Source organism: Meles meles, chromosome 15, assembly GCF_922984935.1.
Source record: "Meles meles chromosome 15, mMelMel3.1 paternal haplotype, whole genome shotgun sequence".
Classification (NCBI taxonomy): domain Eukaryota; kingdom Metazoa; phylum Chordata; class Mammalia; order Carnivora; family Mustelidae; genus Meles; species Meles meles.
The window spans coordinates 7437448-7455879 of record NC_060080.1 but is presented as its reverse complement, the minus strand read 5'-3'; the positions used below and the strand labels follow the sequence as shown (position 1 = coordinate 7455879).

The following is an 18432-nucleotide window of genomic DNA, read 5'->3' as shown; positions in this document are numbered from 1 at the left end:
GGAGATCGCTGAGAGGAAGGGTAACGGGCAGCCCCGAAGTCTGTTTAGGGGCGGGTGAGGAGAAGGAGGAGCCAGCTGAGAGACTTAACGGGAAGGGACAGGACGCCGGCAAGAGAAGTGACCACGTCTGAAGTGGAGCAGGGGCTCCGGTGCGGGGGTGGGAGGGCGGCCGGGCCCGCTCAGCACAGGGCAGGCCTGCAGAGGCTGAGGCGGGAAGGCAGGAACCAGCTCTGCTCCCTGCTTTCGGGCGCGGTGATACCCACGGATCACTCGTCTTTTCAGAACCCTGCGCAGTTAGTGGCGCGCATGGTTTTTCCTTTCTGCTTGTCTGTCCGCCGGTCTTCTGTCGGAGGAGTGGAGAACAGCTGGGTGACCGGGCCGGAGTTGGTCATCCAGCTGGTGTGTGGCCGGCCCTCGGCTAGAGCCAGCCTGTCCCGGTTCTGGAGCCATTGCCCTTTCTGGTTCCGCGCTGCTCTCCCGAGAAAGCGCTTGTGTGCATGCCCACGTACACATGTGGGCATGCTCTTTCTTAACAATAAAAAAGGTGAAATCTTTAATTTTTTATGTGAGAATATTCTGGACACACTTGGGTTAATAAGATATATTAAAATTCATTGTAGGGGCACCTGGGTGGCTCAGTGGGTTAAAGCCTCTGCCTTCCGCTCAGGTCATGATCCCAGGGTCCTGGGATCAAGCCTCACATCGGGCTCTCTGTTCAGCAGGGAGCCTGCTTCCTCCTCTCTCTCTGCCTGCCTCTCTCTGCCTACTTGTGATCTCTGTCTGTCAAATAAATAAATAAAATAAAAAAAAATTCATTGTATCCGTTTAAAAAAATTTTTTTTACATGTGTCTACTAGAAAATGTGAGAGATCCCATGTGTGGCTCGCATGGTATTTCTATTGCACCGTGCTGGCCCAGGCTGGGGATCGCTCCCGGTGCAGGACGCTGCTGTGGTGCGAGGTATTGAAGTCGGCTGTGGGCGTGCAGTGTCCAGCTATCTCGCGGGAGTAGGGACGCTCCTCCTGGAGTCCGCGTACCGCCAGCCCGTTTGACTCTGGTTCCCTCGTGTACATCCGGTCCATTCTCGCATTCCCCGTTGTCCCCCAGATGCCTTTTGTAGCCTGCTGTTTGGAACCAGGCTGTAATCAGGGCTGTGTGTTACTGCGAGGTGTGGCCGTGTTTAGTTTCTTTCCATTGTAATAGCCGTGACCCCCCCCCCCCCCCCACTCTGCCGGTCTTTTTTTTTTTTGCCTCCTCTGTGACATTGACTTTTCCAGGATCAGCTCATTTGGCTCAGAGAATGTCCCTCACCCTGAATTTGTATGGCTCGTTTTCATAGTGTTGTTTACCGTGTGCCCCCAGCCTGTGTAGTTTTTCTCAAGGAAAAGTTCAGTCGGACTGTGGTGGACTTCCGATTAAATATCCTGGATAAGGGAGATGCTCGCTTCTTCGTGTCTGACCCCCTCCCAGAGCCCTCCAGGGCCGGCGAGGGGCAGTGTGGTCCCTGGGTTAAGGAGAACACCGGCTCTCTTCATTTGTAAAGCACGGTTTTCTGAGAGATAAAAAGGTTGAGAGTGATGTTTTGGACAGAAGAACAAGTGGACTGTCAAATAACTTGTGAAAAGTGAATCAAATACAAAAAAGAGCCAAATAATTGATTTCCTGAGCTGGCAGGCAGAGTAGCACCAGGGGCTCGGCGCCGGCCCGGGCTTCGGGTGTGAGCAGACGTGATCCGCGCCCTTCGTTCCGCCGCGCTCTGTCGCTTCCCTTCAGCCCGTTCTCGCTGCTTTGTGCTTAATCATCACGAGCTTAATCATATTTTAGAAAAGCTAAAACGTTCTTCTTTCTTTATCTTCTCACTTACTCATTTGGAAGTAATTAAAGCCGCATCACGATTGCAGCGTTGTCAAGTTCTTCTCTAGCTGGAGGTGGCTCAGAATATTGAGAAATGGTCCCGCCTTCCTGGCTCCTTTCTCCGTCTTGCTGGCGTTGCTCATTCAGCCCGATTCCAGCATCGCCGCGGTGCCAGGCGGCTGCGTGCAGGCTGGTGGCGCCGGGCAGGCCGCGTGGCACTTTGAGACCGTGTGACCATGCGTCAGCTCTGTGACAGCGTGGCGGCTCCGTGGGCGCCGGTGGCTGAGTCTGGCCACAGCCGGGAGTCAGGATCGCTGGGGTCCAGTTGCGGGGATAGAGAAGAGAAGATGCGCTTCGTGCCCAGAAAGCCTGAACCGAGGCCGAGGGTTCATGTTGGGTACCCAGCGGGGGTCTCCTTGGCTCTCTCCTGGGCTCCCAGACACCGCCTGCGCTGGGAGGGGGTGGTGGCCTCCCCTTCTGCGTCATGCCCGCTCCCAGCGTCGACAGGAGTGGGTCGGGACATCTGTATGTACCCTCTGTGCCTCTGGGAAAAGCGCACGCTCCGCGCCTGCGTCGGGAGTGGAGCACTCGGGGAGCGATGCCCCGGCCTCTCCTCTCAGGCACAGCCCCGCACCCACTGTCTGCCCCGCACTGTCCCCGCGGGGACCGCCGGCGGCCTCTAGCACGTGAGTGTCGGAAAGAGCAAGAGTTTGCCATTCCTTTGTAACTTTCCATCCGTGGCAGCCCGATACTTTCCTAAATGTAGTAAGAATGAATTACAAGAAGACAGTGTCACAAGGCTGCACGGGTTTCCAGATTCTTCCCTTCCATTCCTACACTTCCCGCCGGCCGGGGCCCCATCTGCACACCAGCCCTGGGAGCAGAAGGAGCAGCCCTGGCAGAGAGCACGGTTTCGGATTTTGAGCTCCGAGCCCCAGTGGATCCTTCAGCCCTGAAGCACGTGCAGGGGAGAATCGATGTGTGCACGCTTCCTGGGAGGGGCCTGCTGCTCCGTCCGATTCTCTGGATTCCTGGATTCTCTGGGGCTCCCAGTGAGGCCGCACAGCACACTGGGCAGCGCTCGCCGCGGCATGTATCAGACTCGAGGCGGGTTCTTGTGACGCCAGGCGCTAGTGAGCATCTCCCTTCTTCCCAAATTGATACTATCTTTGTCGAAACTATAACCATCACTACAGGGAAAACCATCCAGAATTGCACCATCTCTCCCCAAGTACCGCTACTGTTTCCCTGAGAGAAATTCTTATGTTTGTCTCATGCTCATAGGGTTTTAGTCACGGTCCTAACGCTGCACGTAGAGTTGTCTTTTGCTTTCTGGTTGACATTACAGTAACATTTTTCCTGTTGCTATGTGGTGTTTATATTTACACTTTGAAATTTTTTATAATTTTTTAATTATAAAGATTTTTATTTAACGCACAGAGAGAGAGATCACAAGCAGGCAGAGAGGCAGGCAGAGAGAGAGGGAGGGAAGCAGGCTCCCCGCTGAGCAGAGAGCCCGATGCGGGGCTCGATCCCAGGACCCTGAGACCATGACCCAAGCTGAAGGCAGAGGCTCAACCCACTGAGCCACCCGGGCGCCACCACATTTTTTTATTATTTGACCATGCAAGAAGTCTTTTCATTTTTTCTTAGTTGTGACTGTGGTTGGAGAGTCCTGCGTTCCGCGGCCTTCGGTGTTGGTAGAATATCAGCTTCTGTCCTTCCTAGCTGTGTGGTGACCTTGAGCAAGTCATCTAACTCTCTGAGGCCATGTTGTTATCTGGAAGTGAAGTTCCTGATACAGTGTTCACACTTTTCTCCTCTCTTGCCTGTGATCGTCTTAATTTCTGCTGAACTAACTTTCTTTTACTGGGTTTTTTTTTTTTTCAACTTTTTGTTCTTGAGCTTTGTGAGGTTTCTTGTTTGTCTTATTCATAATTGGCCTCAGTTCTGACTTTCCCCACTTTAGTCTGGTGGGAGGTCAGCTGTGTCATTGTCCATATATGGTCAGGTGAGCTCCTGTTCCATTGGGAAGAGAATCTGCCCTGTCTAGTCTGGGTTCTTTGGCGGGTGGTTAGATTAGAGCCTTTTCTCTGGTCTGCTGGGTAGGTGTGACTGCATTTCCTTGAGGAATGCTCACTGTTGAATAATCTGTGTTCAGAGTGGAGCCAGTGAAGCCAGGCTTAGGGAATATCTTTGGCAAGAACCTTCCTTTTGGTTGTAATCTGTCTCCTCAGTCCCCAGAATGACCTCTTTTGTCAGATCTAAAGGGTGTAGGAAAAAGTCTGGCTCTAAAATTATCTAGCTTGGGGCAAGGCACTCAGTCCCTTTGAACTTTTCTTTATTTATTTTTTTCATCTGTAAAATGAAGATGCTGTTCTTTCTTTTCTTTTTTTAAAGATTTTATTTATTTATTTGACAGACATTGATCCCAAGTAGGCAGAGAGGCAGGCAGAGAGAGGAAGGGAAGCAGGCTCCCTGCTGAGCAGAGAGCCGGATGTGGGACTCCATCCCAGGACCCTGGGATCATGACCTGAGCTGAAGGCAGAGGCTTTAACCCACTGAGCCACCCAGGCGCCCCTGTTATTTCTTATTTCAGAGGCTCGTTGAGTGTCCACCAACGTAATATCTGTGAAGGCACTTAGCTGAGTTGGAAAGAACTCCCTAGACGGTTGCTGGTTTCAGTTGTACGGAAAGCGAATCATTCTGGAGTGGGGCCGGGAGGACGGGCGCTGAGTTGGGAGGCTTGTGGGGACGAGCAGGTTGCAGGTGTGGCAGAGAGCGGAGAACAGAAACGGAGCAAAATCGGGGTCACTGGGTGCTGCTGCTCCTGCGGATTAGGGGGATGCCTTCACTGGGGGCTGGAACCTTCTCCCAGACTTCAGTTCTGCTCTCTTAAAATGCGGATGTTAGTTGAGTCTGTTCAAACTCCCTTGCGAGTGAAAGGACTGGGTAGAGTGAGGGCTGTTAGATGCTGTGTAGGTCTTTCCTGGTGTGGCTACAGCTGTCATTCCCCTTGAGTCGTTTTGTTTGACGTTCAGGTGCGAAGCTTAATGCAAACCTCAGGAGCTACTTCGCTGTGACATTTTGGGGAGGTGCTTTGCCTTGGTTCTTTGATTCCCGATTAACGGAAAGAAGCCTTTTTTCTTAACTTCATTACTATTATTATTATAAATAGTGCACCTGAACTGCATTTTGTCTGTGTGTCCGAAGTATCAAACTCTCCCCCTCAAAAACGATGGCAGACTTGATGTGGACCTGAGCGCATAGCAGCGGAAAGTGCCTCTTAGTTTGACTAGTACGGCCTGAGCATTTTACAGGTGGGGAAGCTGGTCCTCGGGATACTTAGGCGCCCCGTCTAGGAGGATCAGAGACTGAAGCCCATGACCTGATTCCTAGGCGCCTGGCCTCCGGGCCCAGCTCTGTTGCCGTTCGCTGGAACATTTCCAAGTGTGAAACAAATGGAAGAGGGCACCTTTTTCCAACCCATGTGTTTACCTTTCTCATTTTGTCTGTTTTTAGGGATGCTGCTCACCGCCAACGAAACCCCCAAGATGGGCATCTATTACATTCCGGTAAGTAACTAGAATAGTAGTTATGGTAAAAATAGGATAAGCAAAGACAGTTTATTTTTAAACTGGTCATATTGAAGGCCTTTGGGTCTGCATGTAGTTGTGCAAATTAAACCCAGTGGACTCACTCGTAGTTTCACTTTGCTTCCTGGAACCAGTGATATAACGCTTCACCATGCTTTTAGGGGAAACCGCTTCCTAGCGCGTGGAGATAGACGTTCGGAAGTCGCCTTCGTTCTTCAGATTTACATTCAGTTTTTGTTTCCAAGTATTTTAGAACCGTGAACTTTAAGCTGCTAGTGATCAGGAGGTCTGATTCTAAACCAGCAGCCTGGCACTCTCCAGTCATCTTGTTTCTCTTACGAGTAAGTTCCAAGGAAACTGTCTAAGTGGGCCCGGTCGGTGGCAGCCTGCAGGCCCAGGCCTGGCCTTGCGTTCTGCCTTCAAGAATTCTCTTGCATAGGACAGAGGCTTCCCTGCCTCTGCCTTTCAGATTACAGGAAGACGGAGACATGGGGAGGTAGGATCTCCTAAACAGAAAACCACATAGGACGGGTTTGGCACTAGATTACTTTGTGGCTGGCAAAGAGCTTCCTTTCTGAGATTTGGGGAGAAGAGGGTGGGGGTGAGAAGTGTTGTGGGCAGGACTCTGGGGAGGTAAACTCCGTAACTGCCGCCAGCCTCCAGTCGGGAAAGTTCTTTGTATTTACGATGGTCCTTCTGAAATAGCTTCATGGTGTGTTTCCCCAAGAAAGTATTCTGGTGGATGTTGACTTCTGTGGTTTCAGGAAACTCGCAAATTGTCGAAAACACTTGGAGATATTTCTTCTGGTTGTTAGCGAAATGAAGGCCATTCAAGCAGCAGACTTTTATGTTTTTCTGAGCTGTCACTTGTTCCATTTTCCCCGGCCTCTCTGATACTGTTTCTGTATTCTTGTCAGTTTGTCTGTCTTTCCTCGTCCTCGCTGGTTCAATGAATACATTTCTTGATCGCATCAACTGTGGGCCAGGCCCAGTACTGGAGGCTGGCCAGGTGATGGAGTGAAGAAAGGACGCAGTTTGAGGAGGGCTTCGTGGGAGGAAGTGGGGGGGGTGCTCTGGAGCATTCAAGAGGGGAGATGCACCACCCGGCGTGGGGCTGGGGCCTGGGGGGGAGGTGCAGAGGGTACTCAGAAACCTGCCAATGGGGATGGACTGTCTAGGAGAGACCAGGAGGATGGTTGTGTACGCCGGATGGAGAGGGTGGGGTGCGGGTGGGAGAGAGATCTGAGAAGTAGAAGGACCGGGGTGCAGACATCAGGGAGAAAGTAATCCACGTGGCAGAGGCGCAGAGGGAAAGGGATGGGGGTCAAGAGCCAGATGGCGGAGGTCTTGTAAGCCAGGTGGGCATGTCGGCGGGGAGGCTTGGATAGGCTCTAAGCGGGGGAGTGATACGATCGGTTTGCATTTCGGAAGGATTATTTTGGCTGCCACAAGGAGAATGGCTTAGACAGGATCTCATAAGAATATGCCATGGGCACGCGCAGGAGAGATGAGGGTGCGCGAGCCCCCGTGCTTTCCCTTTTTAGTGGTTGTGGCCTTTTGAGTTCTGGTTTGAGACAAGGTTGAACTGGCAGGTGGTAATTTCAGAGATTTGTTATCCTTGTATTGCCAAATGGTGTGTCTCACCAGTGTTTACAGATGCGGGCGTGTACAGATCATGAGAAGTGCCTCGGTCAGCGTGACCTGGTCTTCAGAAGAGGTCAGTCAGCTCACCTCCTAAATGTTACTTCTCGTCCTGAGAGAGGTTTCTCCTCCTCTTCCTCTTTGGAGTGCCTACTGTGTTTTGGCCCTTAGTGCTTGCCCATAGGGTGTTGATGTCCCGGATTGTGACGGCTTTCCCAGGTCAGATGTATGGGGCATCAACCAGTAAAGGGGGGTGGAGGTCTGCGGGCACGGGGGGCCGCATCAGGAGGGCCACAACGAGTCCCGCTGACTGGATAAGGAATCACGGGCCTCAGAGCCCTGAGCCGCTCGCTGGCTGTGGAGGCCGGAGGGGCTGTCCCGTGCGCGGGTGCTAAGACCACCTCACCCATCCGTGCTCTGCGGACGGCGGTGGGGGCGGGATTGGAAGATAGGCTTGGCGGCGGGTGGGATGCGGGGAGTAAGGGAGAGGAGAGACCAGACACTGCAGCCATGTTTCTGCTCCGGGCGTGGGTGGAAAGGGAGGGGGACGGCGAGGAATAGTAAAGCTTGTTCTCCCTTTGGTATCCTCTTCTCCATTTTATAAAAAGATCTTTAAAAGGAGCAAACACACAACTTTTTTGATTAGATGAACAACGTATGTATGTTTCTAGTTACTCCAATTGTTTTACAAGGTATAAGGAAATGAAAACCACCCATTCCCTCTTGTAGTGTTATAAACACTGTTAATACTGGGTTGTAGTGTTTTTCAGTTGTGATGTTGTTGGTGTGAAGTCATATTTTATACACAGATTTGTATCTGGGTCATTCAGTTACCTTCAGAAATATTAATTCCAAGGCATTAAAGTCACCTGACACGTTTGTCTGGTCTCTGTTGTTTTGCCTTCATTGTAACTGCAGTGTCGTTAGCACAGTGTGACGACAGTCGTAGGCGTGCGTATGCCGAGCCCCGCACCGTCCACTGCTCAGTGCTCCCCACCGCCGTGCTCGCAGTCCCCTTCCCCTCTGGCACCCGTTGCCCCGGTTCTCTGCATTCGTTTTCGTTGCCTGGCTTGTGACGTTTGTATCATCTCAGACCTGTAGGAGACCCATTATTCTCTTCTTACTCCGTCTGTCCACCCCTTGGGGTGGTTCCAAGTAATAGGGACTTCCATTAACATGTGATAGGGGTCCGTGCTAGCCAGGTGGTGAGAAACTGCTTTCTTGACAAACCTTAGCCTTAGACCTTCTCAGTTCTTCTTTGTAGCTCGGAGGTAGCCGGGGCTGTGCAGAGAGCCCACAGGGGATACTCCGAGGTGGCTGCGGGTGGCGGAGCGGGAGCGCAGCGTCTGTGCCCGGCTTGACACTGTGCAGGGACTTGTACTCGGCGCTCCTTCCTGACCTGCCTTTTTCCCCTGTGCCGCATGAGCTTTTATAGTGCCCTTGCCTTTACCTGGAACCTAGTCTTTTGTAAGACTCCTTCAGAACAAGGAGAGAGCCCAGGGGTCTGAAAGCCTGCCATTTTTCGTGAGATTTTATCAAACTTACCAAGCTGATATTTGGCACAACGATTTGTTTGATGCCTATAAAACCAGGGAAGTATATTTTTAATACACGATCGTGCCAAATTTCGGAGGTTTGCATTGTGATTTGTTTTAACATCCTATAAATCAGGTATGAAAGCTCTTCCCCCCGCCCCCTGCTTTGGGCCTCTACTAAAAAAAGAAGACCGCTTAATGTTCTTTTAGTTTAAGTTTTGTGTCTCTCTCTGATACCGTTTTTTTGAACACTTGAAATCTTTAGAGATTAAGTGCAATTCCTGACTATACACTGCCGCATACGGAACCCCATAACTGGTCTTTCATGGCCAGGTGGGTTTTCTCCAGCCCTAACCCTGTTTTTTTCAGTACACTCCTTTTTTCTTCCCCTCTCAGAGACCAGGAAGTGTTATTTTGCCTGTTTGTTTGCATTTTAAATTCCACGGTCTAATTCAGCTCCTAAGACCAATGCCAGGAATCGTTTTTTAGGATTGGTTTTCCTCTGTAATGTAACTTAATCTTTGGGTAGTTCTTTATAATTAAACCTTTGGCAACTGTGTAGATTCCAGAGAGAGTCCAAGGGTCCCGTGACACCCAGCTCAAAACCCAGCCAGTGTGGCTAATGTCTCTGTTGGGGGTGACCCTGAGTTCCACGCCCCCGGCATGTCAGGACCTCCCCAAACCCCTCACAACCGGGTTGTTGATTGCTTGCACGTTTGATAAGATGTATGGATGTATAACCTTGAGGAAAAATGTAAAAGGGAAAAGCATCATTATTTGTTTAGGAAGCTATTTGATGTAGAAGAATGAAAGTCAGTTAAAGTTTTATTTTTAGAACACGTAGGGGCGCCTGTGACACAGTGGTTAAAGCATCTGACTCTTGATTTTGGCTCAGGTCATGCTCTCTGGGTCGTGAAATCCGACCCCCACGTTGGGGTCTGCACTGGGTGTAGAGACTGCTTGAGATTCTCTTTCCCCGATTCCCCCTCAGATGCCCTCAAAAAAAAAAAAAAAAAAAAATCAAACATGTAAGTTTAACTCACTACAGACTATATGCGGTGTCACTGAACCCAGTAATCAATATTGGTAGTTAAGTATGTTATTTTAAAACACTTATTTTTAGAAAAAAGATAACTATGTTGTTTTATTGAAATGTTTTTATTATTTGTAAAAAATCAGCCAAGAATTAAATATTTTAACATTCACTATTTAAAGGTGTGTTTTAAATTTGGAAAGTATTTTTGGAGCCAAAGTACCTGAAAATGGGGCAGGATCTCAGATCTTACAAATAAAAACAGCAGTCAAATAAAGACATAAAGGATTGTGTTTCGCCTGCACTAGCATTTTTGTTTCTGTTGGGAAATAGCCCTGGAACTCAGCCAGCGTCATGCATCAGTCCCGCAAAACTCTGTCTTTGCAAATAGAGTTAACTAGGGTGTTAAGTGTAAACACTCAAGAATATTTGCTTCATTTAATTATAAAACACACACAAACACACACCCTCACAAAGGCACTTAAAGCCAAAGGAAATAAACGTTTTTTAGTTGCGAAATGTAATAAAAGGGCTCAGACTAAAGAATGAGTATAAGTCTCTTCGCTTTAGTGAGTTATCACAAATCTGGAGAAAGGCCTGTGGTAGAACCAAGGGCTTCCGACACCCATCACTGGGTTCACGTGCTCCTGCTTTCATAGGGCCTTAGTCACTGGTTTGGGTCAAACGTCTGCGCTCTGGTCCTTAGGGAGACACACTGTCAGGAAGTATTGCCTGGTTTTTTGGGGCAGGGGGAGTGTCAGTGCTTTTGACATCACTCAGTTGTAGCATTTGGAAGTCACCCTTAGGAAGTGGTGGGAAAACTTTCTAGTCACCATATGGATGCTTGCGTTTGGATGCACTGGGTTGTTGCTCCAGCAAAGGATTAAAAATGGGTACTGGAATTTTCTCCTCAGTGTTTTCTACTTGATAGACTTTTGTGACCAAAGCAGAGGAATTTCAGTACAAAGGATTTTGCCTGCTCTGTCTGTGGCAGATTGAATTTGTTAGTCTAGTTCTAAACTCAGCCGCTCTGTCAGATTGGTACACACGTATTCCCGGATACGTGGTGTTCGTCGTCGCTGTGTGGCCACTCGCAGATATGGCGTCTTTATTTTTTATTTATTTATTTTTATTCTTTTTTTTTTTAATTTTATTTTTTTATTTTTTATTTTTTCATAAACATATAATGTATTTTTATCCCCAGGGGTACATGTCTGTGAATCGCCAGGTTTACACACTTCACAGCACTCACCATAGCACATACCCTCTGGCGTCTTTTGTTTTTTAAGTCCAGGATTTCAATTACTGCTGCTCTGGGGTGCTTTGGCGTAATTTTCCAGAAGTCTTATGAACGCAGCCATAGAGTGCTTTTTAACAGTAACTCCTTACCACCACGTCTTAAGAAGTCAGCATATTTTTATCAGCTATCCAAACTGCAAGTAAGTTATATTACGTTAGACTTGACAGTATCTGAAAAGTAAGTGCTTAAAATTCTTAGGTGGGTGACTCCTTTGCTCTTTTGTCTCTTGGCCTTTTTGTCTTTTCCTGTGTTATGAAAGTAAGTGGGGAGACTGACCAGGGCTTCTGTTGGTTCAGTAAGAATGTACTGAGCGTGTGCTTGGACGCGGGAATGTGTCTGTGAGCGCAGCTGTCTCCCTACCTGCCTTTGTGAGTTCACAGCCTAGGGGCGGGTGGTGGTCGACCAGTGTGTAGCTAAGTGCTGTGGAGGGAGGGACCGGGTGCAGTGACAGGAATATCATCGGGGGACCGGGCCCCAATTACCACTCTCCCTTTTATATAGACATTTTAGGTCTCTTCTCGATAAAGGTGTTATCTTACCGGTTTTTAAATTTTTTTTTTTTAAGATTTTATTTATTTATTTGACAGAGAGAGATCATAAGTAGGCGGAGAGGCAGGCAGAGAGAGTGAGAGGGAAGCAGGCTCCCTGCCGAGCAGAGAGCCCCATGTGGGACTCGATCCCAGGACCCTGAGATCATGACCTGAGCCGAAGGCAGCGGCTTAAACCACTGAGCCACCCAGGCGCCCCCTATCTTACCGGTTTTAATATTAAAGTTCAGGGTTAAGGACTTGGTCTTCTTCCTGTCTTACGATTGCAGCATATACTTGGGGGCAAAATGGTGAACGATGGATTTGTTCTGTAGTTTATAATCTCTAGAAACAAAGCAAAGAGCAGAGAGAATTTTAGCCAATGAAAAAAGTGCTGCTTTTCCTGGAGAGTCGTGTGTACGTACAGTCAAGTGCGCTTGCTTTCTTGACGTGGTTCTCACATACAGATCACTTAACTTTAAGTAGCACATGACACAGCCAACCACACCTCTTTGAAACACTGCCTTGGCTTCTAGAACAGCATATGCTCTTGGTTTTCCTCCTGTCGTCCAGTCGGCCCTTCTCAGTCTCCTCTGGTGGCTCCTTCTGTGTGTGGTCTGGGGATTGGGCCTCCCCTCTCTCCTCTTGACTTTCAGGTCCTTGTCGCTTCTGTTTATATGCTTTCCCTCAGGAGCTCGTCTGTCCCTAGGCTTTCTGAACACCCGAATGCCGATAACTTCCAAATTCCCATCTCTGGTCTTTCCTTCTCCGAGCTACAGTCATGTATCCGCTGATCTGTTTGGGTTCTCCACTGGGAGATCTAACAGTCACGTTGTCTCTGGTGAGTCCACAGTGGAATTCTTGATCCCAGCCCCCCTCGCTTACCCCACACCCCGTGTGTTCCTGCTTTAGCAGGACTCACCGTCGCCCAGTTACCTAGGCCCAGAGCCCAGAAGCCAGCTTCGTTCCCCTCGCCCTTGCACGTCATGCCTCCTTCTCCCTCTGCCAGCAGGTCACGTTGCCTCCCTTTCTGGTGGTTCAGACCCTGCCGAGTTCCTGTGCAGCAGCCCTGCCCCTCCCCCGGATTGCCAGGACAGCCTCGTAACTGCTCGCTCTTCTCTCTCCCTTAGCTCTCTTGCCCTCTGTTCTCCACATCGACCCAGAGTGATGTAAAATATAAAAACGAAGCAAGATTATATCACTTACTGCTTAAAACCTTTCAGAAGCTTATCACTTTGTTTAGCGTAACTCCTCTCATAATTTAAAATGCCCTGTCGGCTGAAAAAGGCCAAAAATCCAGAGTCTCCATTTGCTCTCACCTGTCGGAGCATAGAGCTCTATGACCCATTAATCCGTCTACAGGGATCACCAAACAGCATGAAACCAAGTCCCCAGCCGTTGCTGCCACAACGGGGAATAACGTAAATGAACCCAAACCAACGCATGAAATTAGTAGACAGGAAAATTAGAAGTAAAATCAGAAAAACAGTCAGCAGAGTTCTCCCTGCCCCCATTCACCACAGGGAGCCACGGGGAAGCTGGGCTTGGGCCTGAGGAACTTGCACGAGGCCGGCTCCTTAGGTGGGGTTTACCTGCCGCGGTCAGGGGAGTCTGTCGTGCATCTTGGCGAGACCTCCAAAACTGAGAAGATAATTTCAGAAAATGGTTAAATCATGACTCTCACATAGATATCAAGTAAATGTGCTAAAATTATCTACCTTAGATTGAGAGTGGGAGCGGGAGTGGGAGGGCCATGGAGGGAGAGACTCTCAAGCGGGCTCCGTGTCCGGCGCAGAGCCGACGTGGGGCTGGATCTCACGACCCTGACGTCATAACCTGAACCGAAATCAGGAGTTGGATGCTTACCAACTGAGCCACCCAGGCGCCCCGAACATGTTAAGATTTTTATTTAGCCCGTTAATGAGGTGAGGGAACCAGACGCAGCTACACCAGATCAAAGGGGAAGTCTAAGAAGGCACACATTTACATGCCGTAAAGTTATGTTGAACTGGGTATGTGCAGATGGGCACAGAGCAGCCTTTCCACGGGTCTGGAGGGTTATTTGTGCAGGACAGAGTTCCCGTGTGTGTTGGTAGACAGTATTTTGCATTGCTACCTGTTGCCGACATTTAGAGCCGTAAAATAAATTCCGTATATCAGAATCTGATGATCTCAGAGGGCGTGCTCTAGATCAGGGGTTTGGCAAACTAAACACCACCAACTGTTTTTATAAATAGTTGTATTAGAACACAGCCACCCATTCGTGTCTGCATTGTCCTTGGCAGCTTGTGACTAAAATGACAGAGTTGAGTAGTTGCCGCGGAGACCTGATGGCCCCCAGAACCTGGAATATGTACTGGCCCTTTAAGAAAAAGTTGGCCAACCCCTGCCCTGAACCATGCATAGTTTTCCATGGTTTTCCCTACACTTACTTATGTACTTAAAAAGTTAACACATTTCCTCATCATGGTATAAGTAATATAAAAATAAAACACATAAATATGAAACATAGATTCGGGAGCATGTTTTGGCTTTCACTGTTATGCCTCTAGCACCTGAAGTGAGGCATTCAAGTAATAGAGGTGTGGAAAAACTAATAAAACAAGTACGTGTGAGAGGGTTGACGGTGATTTGGAGAATCTTAAATAATGACTGTCGGCCTCCATGATGGCTGGTTGGCGGTGTTAATTTTTAGCTATTATACCAAGTTAGAATTTTGCATTTGCCTTTTCCTGCTACCACTACCGAATCACAGAAGTGGAGAACGGGGCTCGTCGGGCCAGAGTGTGATTTTTATACGGTAGGATAAGGATCAGTTCCTTCGCCCTGACAGTACATTCTGATCAGCCAGATCAGAACATCTTGGAGTGATGCAATCTCTGTATTTGGGAGGTGCTGACAGATTTATAAGAGTAATACCTTGTCCAGAAGATTTAATAGCGATGCTGGTAAGAGGATAAACTCTTTCCTAGAGGAATGCAAAAGGAAAATATGCAAGTACAGGCATTTAGCTTTTGTTGGACCCTTATTGAAACTTGTGCAAAAGTCGGCTTTTCTTCTGGGTAATGCAGACTTGATCTGTTTTAAAAGTTAGAAAATAATGCCTTCATTTTTCTCCCTGTGCTAGAAGTGCTGTGCGTCCTCCTGAGATGTGGGCTCGAATCTAGACCGTGAGTGGTCCAGTGGATCCAGTTCGATCCCGAGCTGGTACTGAGAGCCCTCTCGCGTCCACTCATCTGGTATTTGGAGATTTCCAGATGTGAGATCTCTCTGGCCACCTGGTGTGTGGTGAATGGCCCTGAGTACGCTAGTGTCCACGTTCACTCCTGAAAGTGACAAGACACATTTTCAGCTGGAATGCTCGTTTAGGCAGAGGGCTGTTCGACACGGGGACAAAAGTTATTTTGTTCCAAATTCCTATTGCATAATGCCAGTAGCAGTATATTCTCTTGGTTTGGGTGGGCAGTGCCTGATACAAAGAAAACTGTCCCCCTGGGGAATTTGCTAGCATACAAAGGATATACAAGACAACATGAACTGGTGTGCTGTAGGGGAATGGGGGAACCTTTTGAAGCACACAACGGTGGAGAAGGAAGGGAACTTAGCTCGTCCAACTCCTTCATTTAGAGCTCAGGAATCAAGTTATTTATTTATAGTCAGATGACAAGCTGGTGGGCAGAGCCGGATCTAGAACGCATTTCTTCAGTCCACGTTGCAGAGCAGAAACGTCTGAGATTTGGTCATTAGTCTAATCTGAGTCTGAAAACCAGTTTTTTCACTTACAAATTTTGAGACCTTGAGTGGGTCACTTACCCTGCCTGAGCCTTAGTTTCTTGAACTGTGGAGAGCGGTGCTGTCGTCAGGCAGTTGTGGGGAACGGATGTATTTATTTGATCATGTATCGTGGTGCTGGGCACATTGGGGATGGTCAGCTGGTTATGACTCTTACACTTCCTTACAGTAGCAAAATTCAGGGAGGCCGGGGGCAGAGCATATTTGGCATTACGTGGACATGGGCCTTTATGTAGCTTTTGGAAGGAATGTGCTTTGAGCAAAACAGATATACTGAAAAGTTTGTGGTAAAATCATAAGTATGAACTAGGAAGATGATTTGGGAAATAGGACTTGGTATTGTTTGGTCTGTAACAGATCATATAAAATGCAGGTTGAGAAGGAGCAGTCAAATGCCACTCATTTTGTGATTAATTATTGAAACAGAAAGCAGTGATGAAATCTGGTTGCTAAAATAAGAAATCTGATTTTTATTAAAATGCATTTCCCTCCATTGTATCATCAGAGCCTGCTCTTTAGAGAAAATGGCAAATAAAGAGAAGCGGGAGAAAACTCTGGCATCTCTCCACCACCCAGAGACAAACGCATTAATATTCTGCTGTTACTTTTTTCCATTGTTTTAATCTGAAACATTGCTTATGTGGTTTCATACCTTGCTTTTTCCCCAGTTAATTAGTATTTCCCAGGGTCATTATAGACTCTTGGAGATTATTAAAAATTGGTTTTGTGTGTGAACAGAAAGGTAATATATAGCTGGGGCACCTGGATGGCTCAGTCGGTTGACTGTCCGGCTGTGGTTTTGGCTCAGCTCTGATCTCAAGGTTGTGGGATCGAACCCCGTGTTGGGCTCCGTGCTCAGCGGGGCGTCTGCTTGTCCCTTTTCCTCTGCTTGTGCGTGTGCACATGCTCCCCCCCCAAATACATAAATTAAAATCTTTTTAAAAGACTAATATATATCGATTTTTAAAAATGTTCAAATATCAGAAAAAAGATGGAAAAAACCAATCACAGTCTCATTAGAGATATTCTTGCTAATATTTTGTTAAATTTTCTTTGCATTTGGGAATAGCTTAGTGGCCATTGACTAAATTTATGGCACAATCCTGTAATAAGTTCATCTAGTTTACATAAATATAAATAGAAGTCCTTCAGGGCGCTGGGGGCTAGAGCGATGGAGCGCACGGTGGCTGTTATGTGGTGGCCCTTCCACGTGGTGGGCCCGTATCCTGGACTGAACTGGGTGGTGGAGAGCCTTTCTCAACTAGGAGAATTCGGTCCTAATTCCTAAAGCATCCACTGTACGTGATTGGTTACCTTTTCTCCTCTGCGTGGAGGAAGGTATTAGATACGTGTCATTCTGGAGAATAGAGACGGTAGTCCATTAGTTTTTGTGTTATGTGGTCGAGACGAGGAACACTACTAGAAAAAGGCTGCTTGGATCTGCTGTTTTCTTCCAAAGCTGTTCCCCCTCGTATCTCTCATAGCATCCCCACACCGAGTACGATCCTGACCATTAAAGAGGTGGGGTTGTTTGTTGTTTTTTTTTGACGTGACAAGGCCACTAGATGCAAGTCCCCCGTGTATCTGCCCTGTTCCAACACCGAGTGAAATGTGCTCTTTCACCTCCTGAAGGATGTCCCGAAGGGATTTTCAGATTTAATTTTGGTTAAGCTCCATTTCGTCATACCTGTGTGACTTTAGAGCCTGATGTCTATATAAGAGGTTAAATCAATGAAATTGAACTTCAGGAACATTACATGGAATGGATGGAGGAGGAGACGGGAAAAGATTTTAAAAACACAGTTAGCAAGTTCGGAATGGGCAGGAGGGCTTAACGGCAGCCTCTGTGAAAAAGAGATCTGGGAGTTCTCTCACTGTAAATCAAAGGCGTGAGTGTCCGGCAGAATGTTGGTGGTGACGCCGCCTGTGCATGGGGTAGAGGACAAGGTGATCCAGTGAAGGGGTGATCTGAATGTGGGAACGGTCTCTGAGAAATAATTTATAGGCTGAGGGTCAGAGCAGACTCAGAAGAGAGTTCAGGAGTTGTGTTGTCATGCCATCTAGAGAAGGCGTGTTTCAAGATCAGGGAGGAAAGGCACCTGCAGAGGAAAGGCAGAGGACATGGTGGGGTGTTGGACTGACTACAGGGGACAGTGTCTGGGACTGAGTACAGGAGGAGCTGTTGGAATACGGGGGCGCTGGGGAGGATGGAACTTTCAGAGCTTCTGCAAGGAAGAAAAAGACAAATTTGAAGAAGAAACACAATTCATTGTAAACTGAGTTCAGTTTTCAGACCAAAGATGCATCTTTTTCAGATGTCTTGGTTTGTAATAGTGCAAGTGGGACACATGCTTAATTTTGTTCTCCAAGAAAAATATTTTAGAGGAAAAGCTAATAAGCCTGTAAGATCTAGAAGGATAAGGTATCTTATAAAAAGTGAAAGACTTAATTTTATGGAGAAAAAAATGTGAGGCACTTATAGGTTAGTGGAACAGTTAGATGCAAAGCCTGTGTATTTTCATTACCTTTTCGTGATGAACAAAAGGAAAAGGGATGCAGAGCAGATGCCCTTTGTGTGTGTGTGTGTTTCCTTCCAACTGAAGTTCACAGCAAACCTGTTGTAACAATTTTATTTTACTCATGCAATTGTTTTGTAATGCGTGGGATGCTGTGCATAATTTGTCTGTTACATATTCATCGCTGTGAAATGGGAAGTGAAGGCAGAAGTCAGGTAGCCAATAAGCTAGTGAAGCGTTCTGTCCCGACACGGACAAGTTGTTTGTGTCTTTACCAAAGGACTTCCTATTTTAATCTAAACACGTTGAGGCAGCAACACAGTACGTGAGGCATTTTTCCCGACAGTGGAAATCCTCTCCGTTTCCATTTCTGATGACAACTTACTAGGCCATAAGAACGGCGGACCGACAGCAAGCATTCCCGTGCGACACTCAGGAAGCAACGTTCTGAGCACCCGGTCCCGTTTCCAGAAGTTAATTTCCGTTCTGGCTAGACAAGACGCACGTCATTTTGTGTGGGAACGTTTGATGCACATGCGACATGTGCTGTATCATGCTAATATGTCGGATGGCGTTGGGTTGTGCTTAAACGGTTACCTGTCTGGCATGCCCATTTTCTCGAAAATAAATGACAACTT

General features: G+C 47.8%; 1 protein-coding gene across 1 annotated transcript in view; it reads left to right on the top strand.

Annotated features, from left to right (window-relative positions):
* NOL10 (nucleolar protein 10) overlaps positions 1-18432 on the top strand; it is an 85709-nt gene that overhangs the window by 26793 nt on the left and 40484 nt on the right. Inside the window, exon 13 of the mRNA XM_045979896.1 lies at positions 5377-5429. Within this exon, the coding sequence (XP_045835852.1) occupies positions 5377-5429 (53 nt within the window). The remainder of the gene's footprint in view (positions 1-5376; positions 5430-18432) is intronic.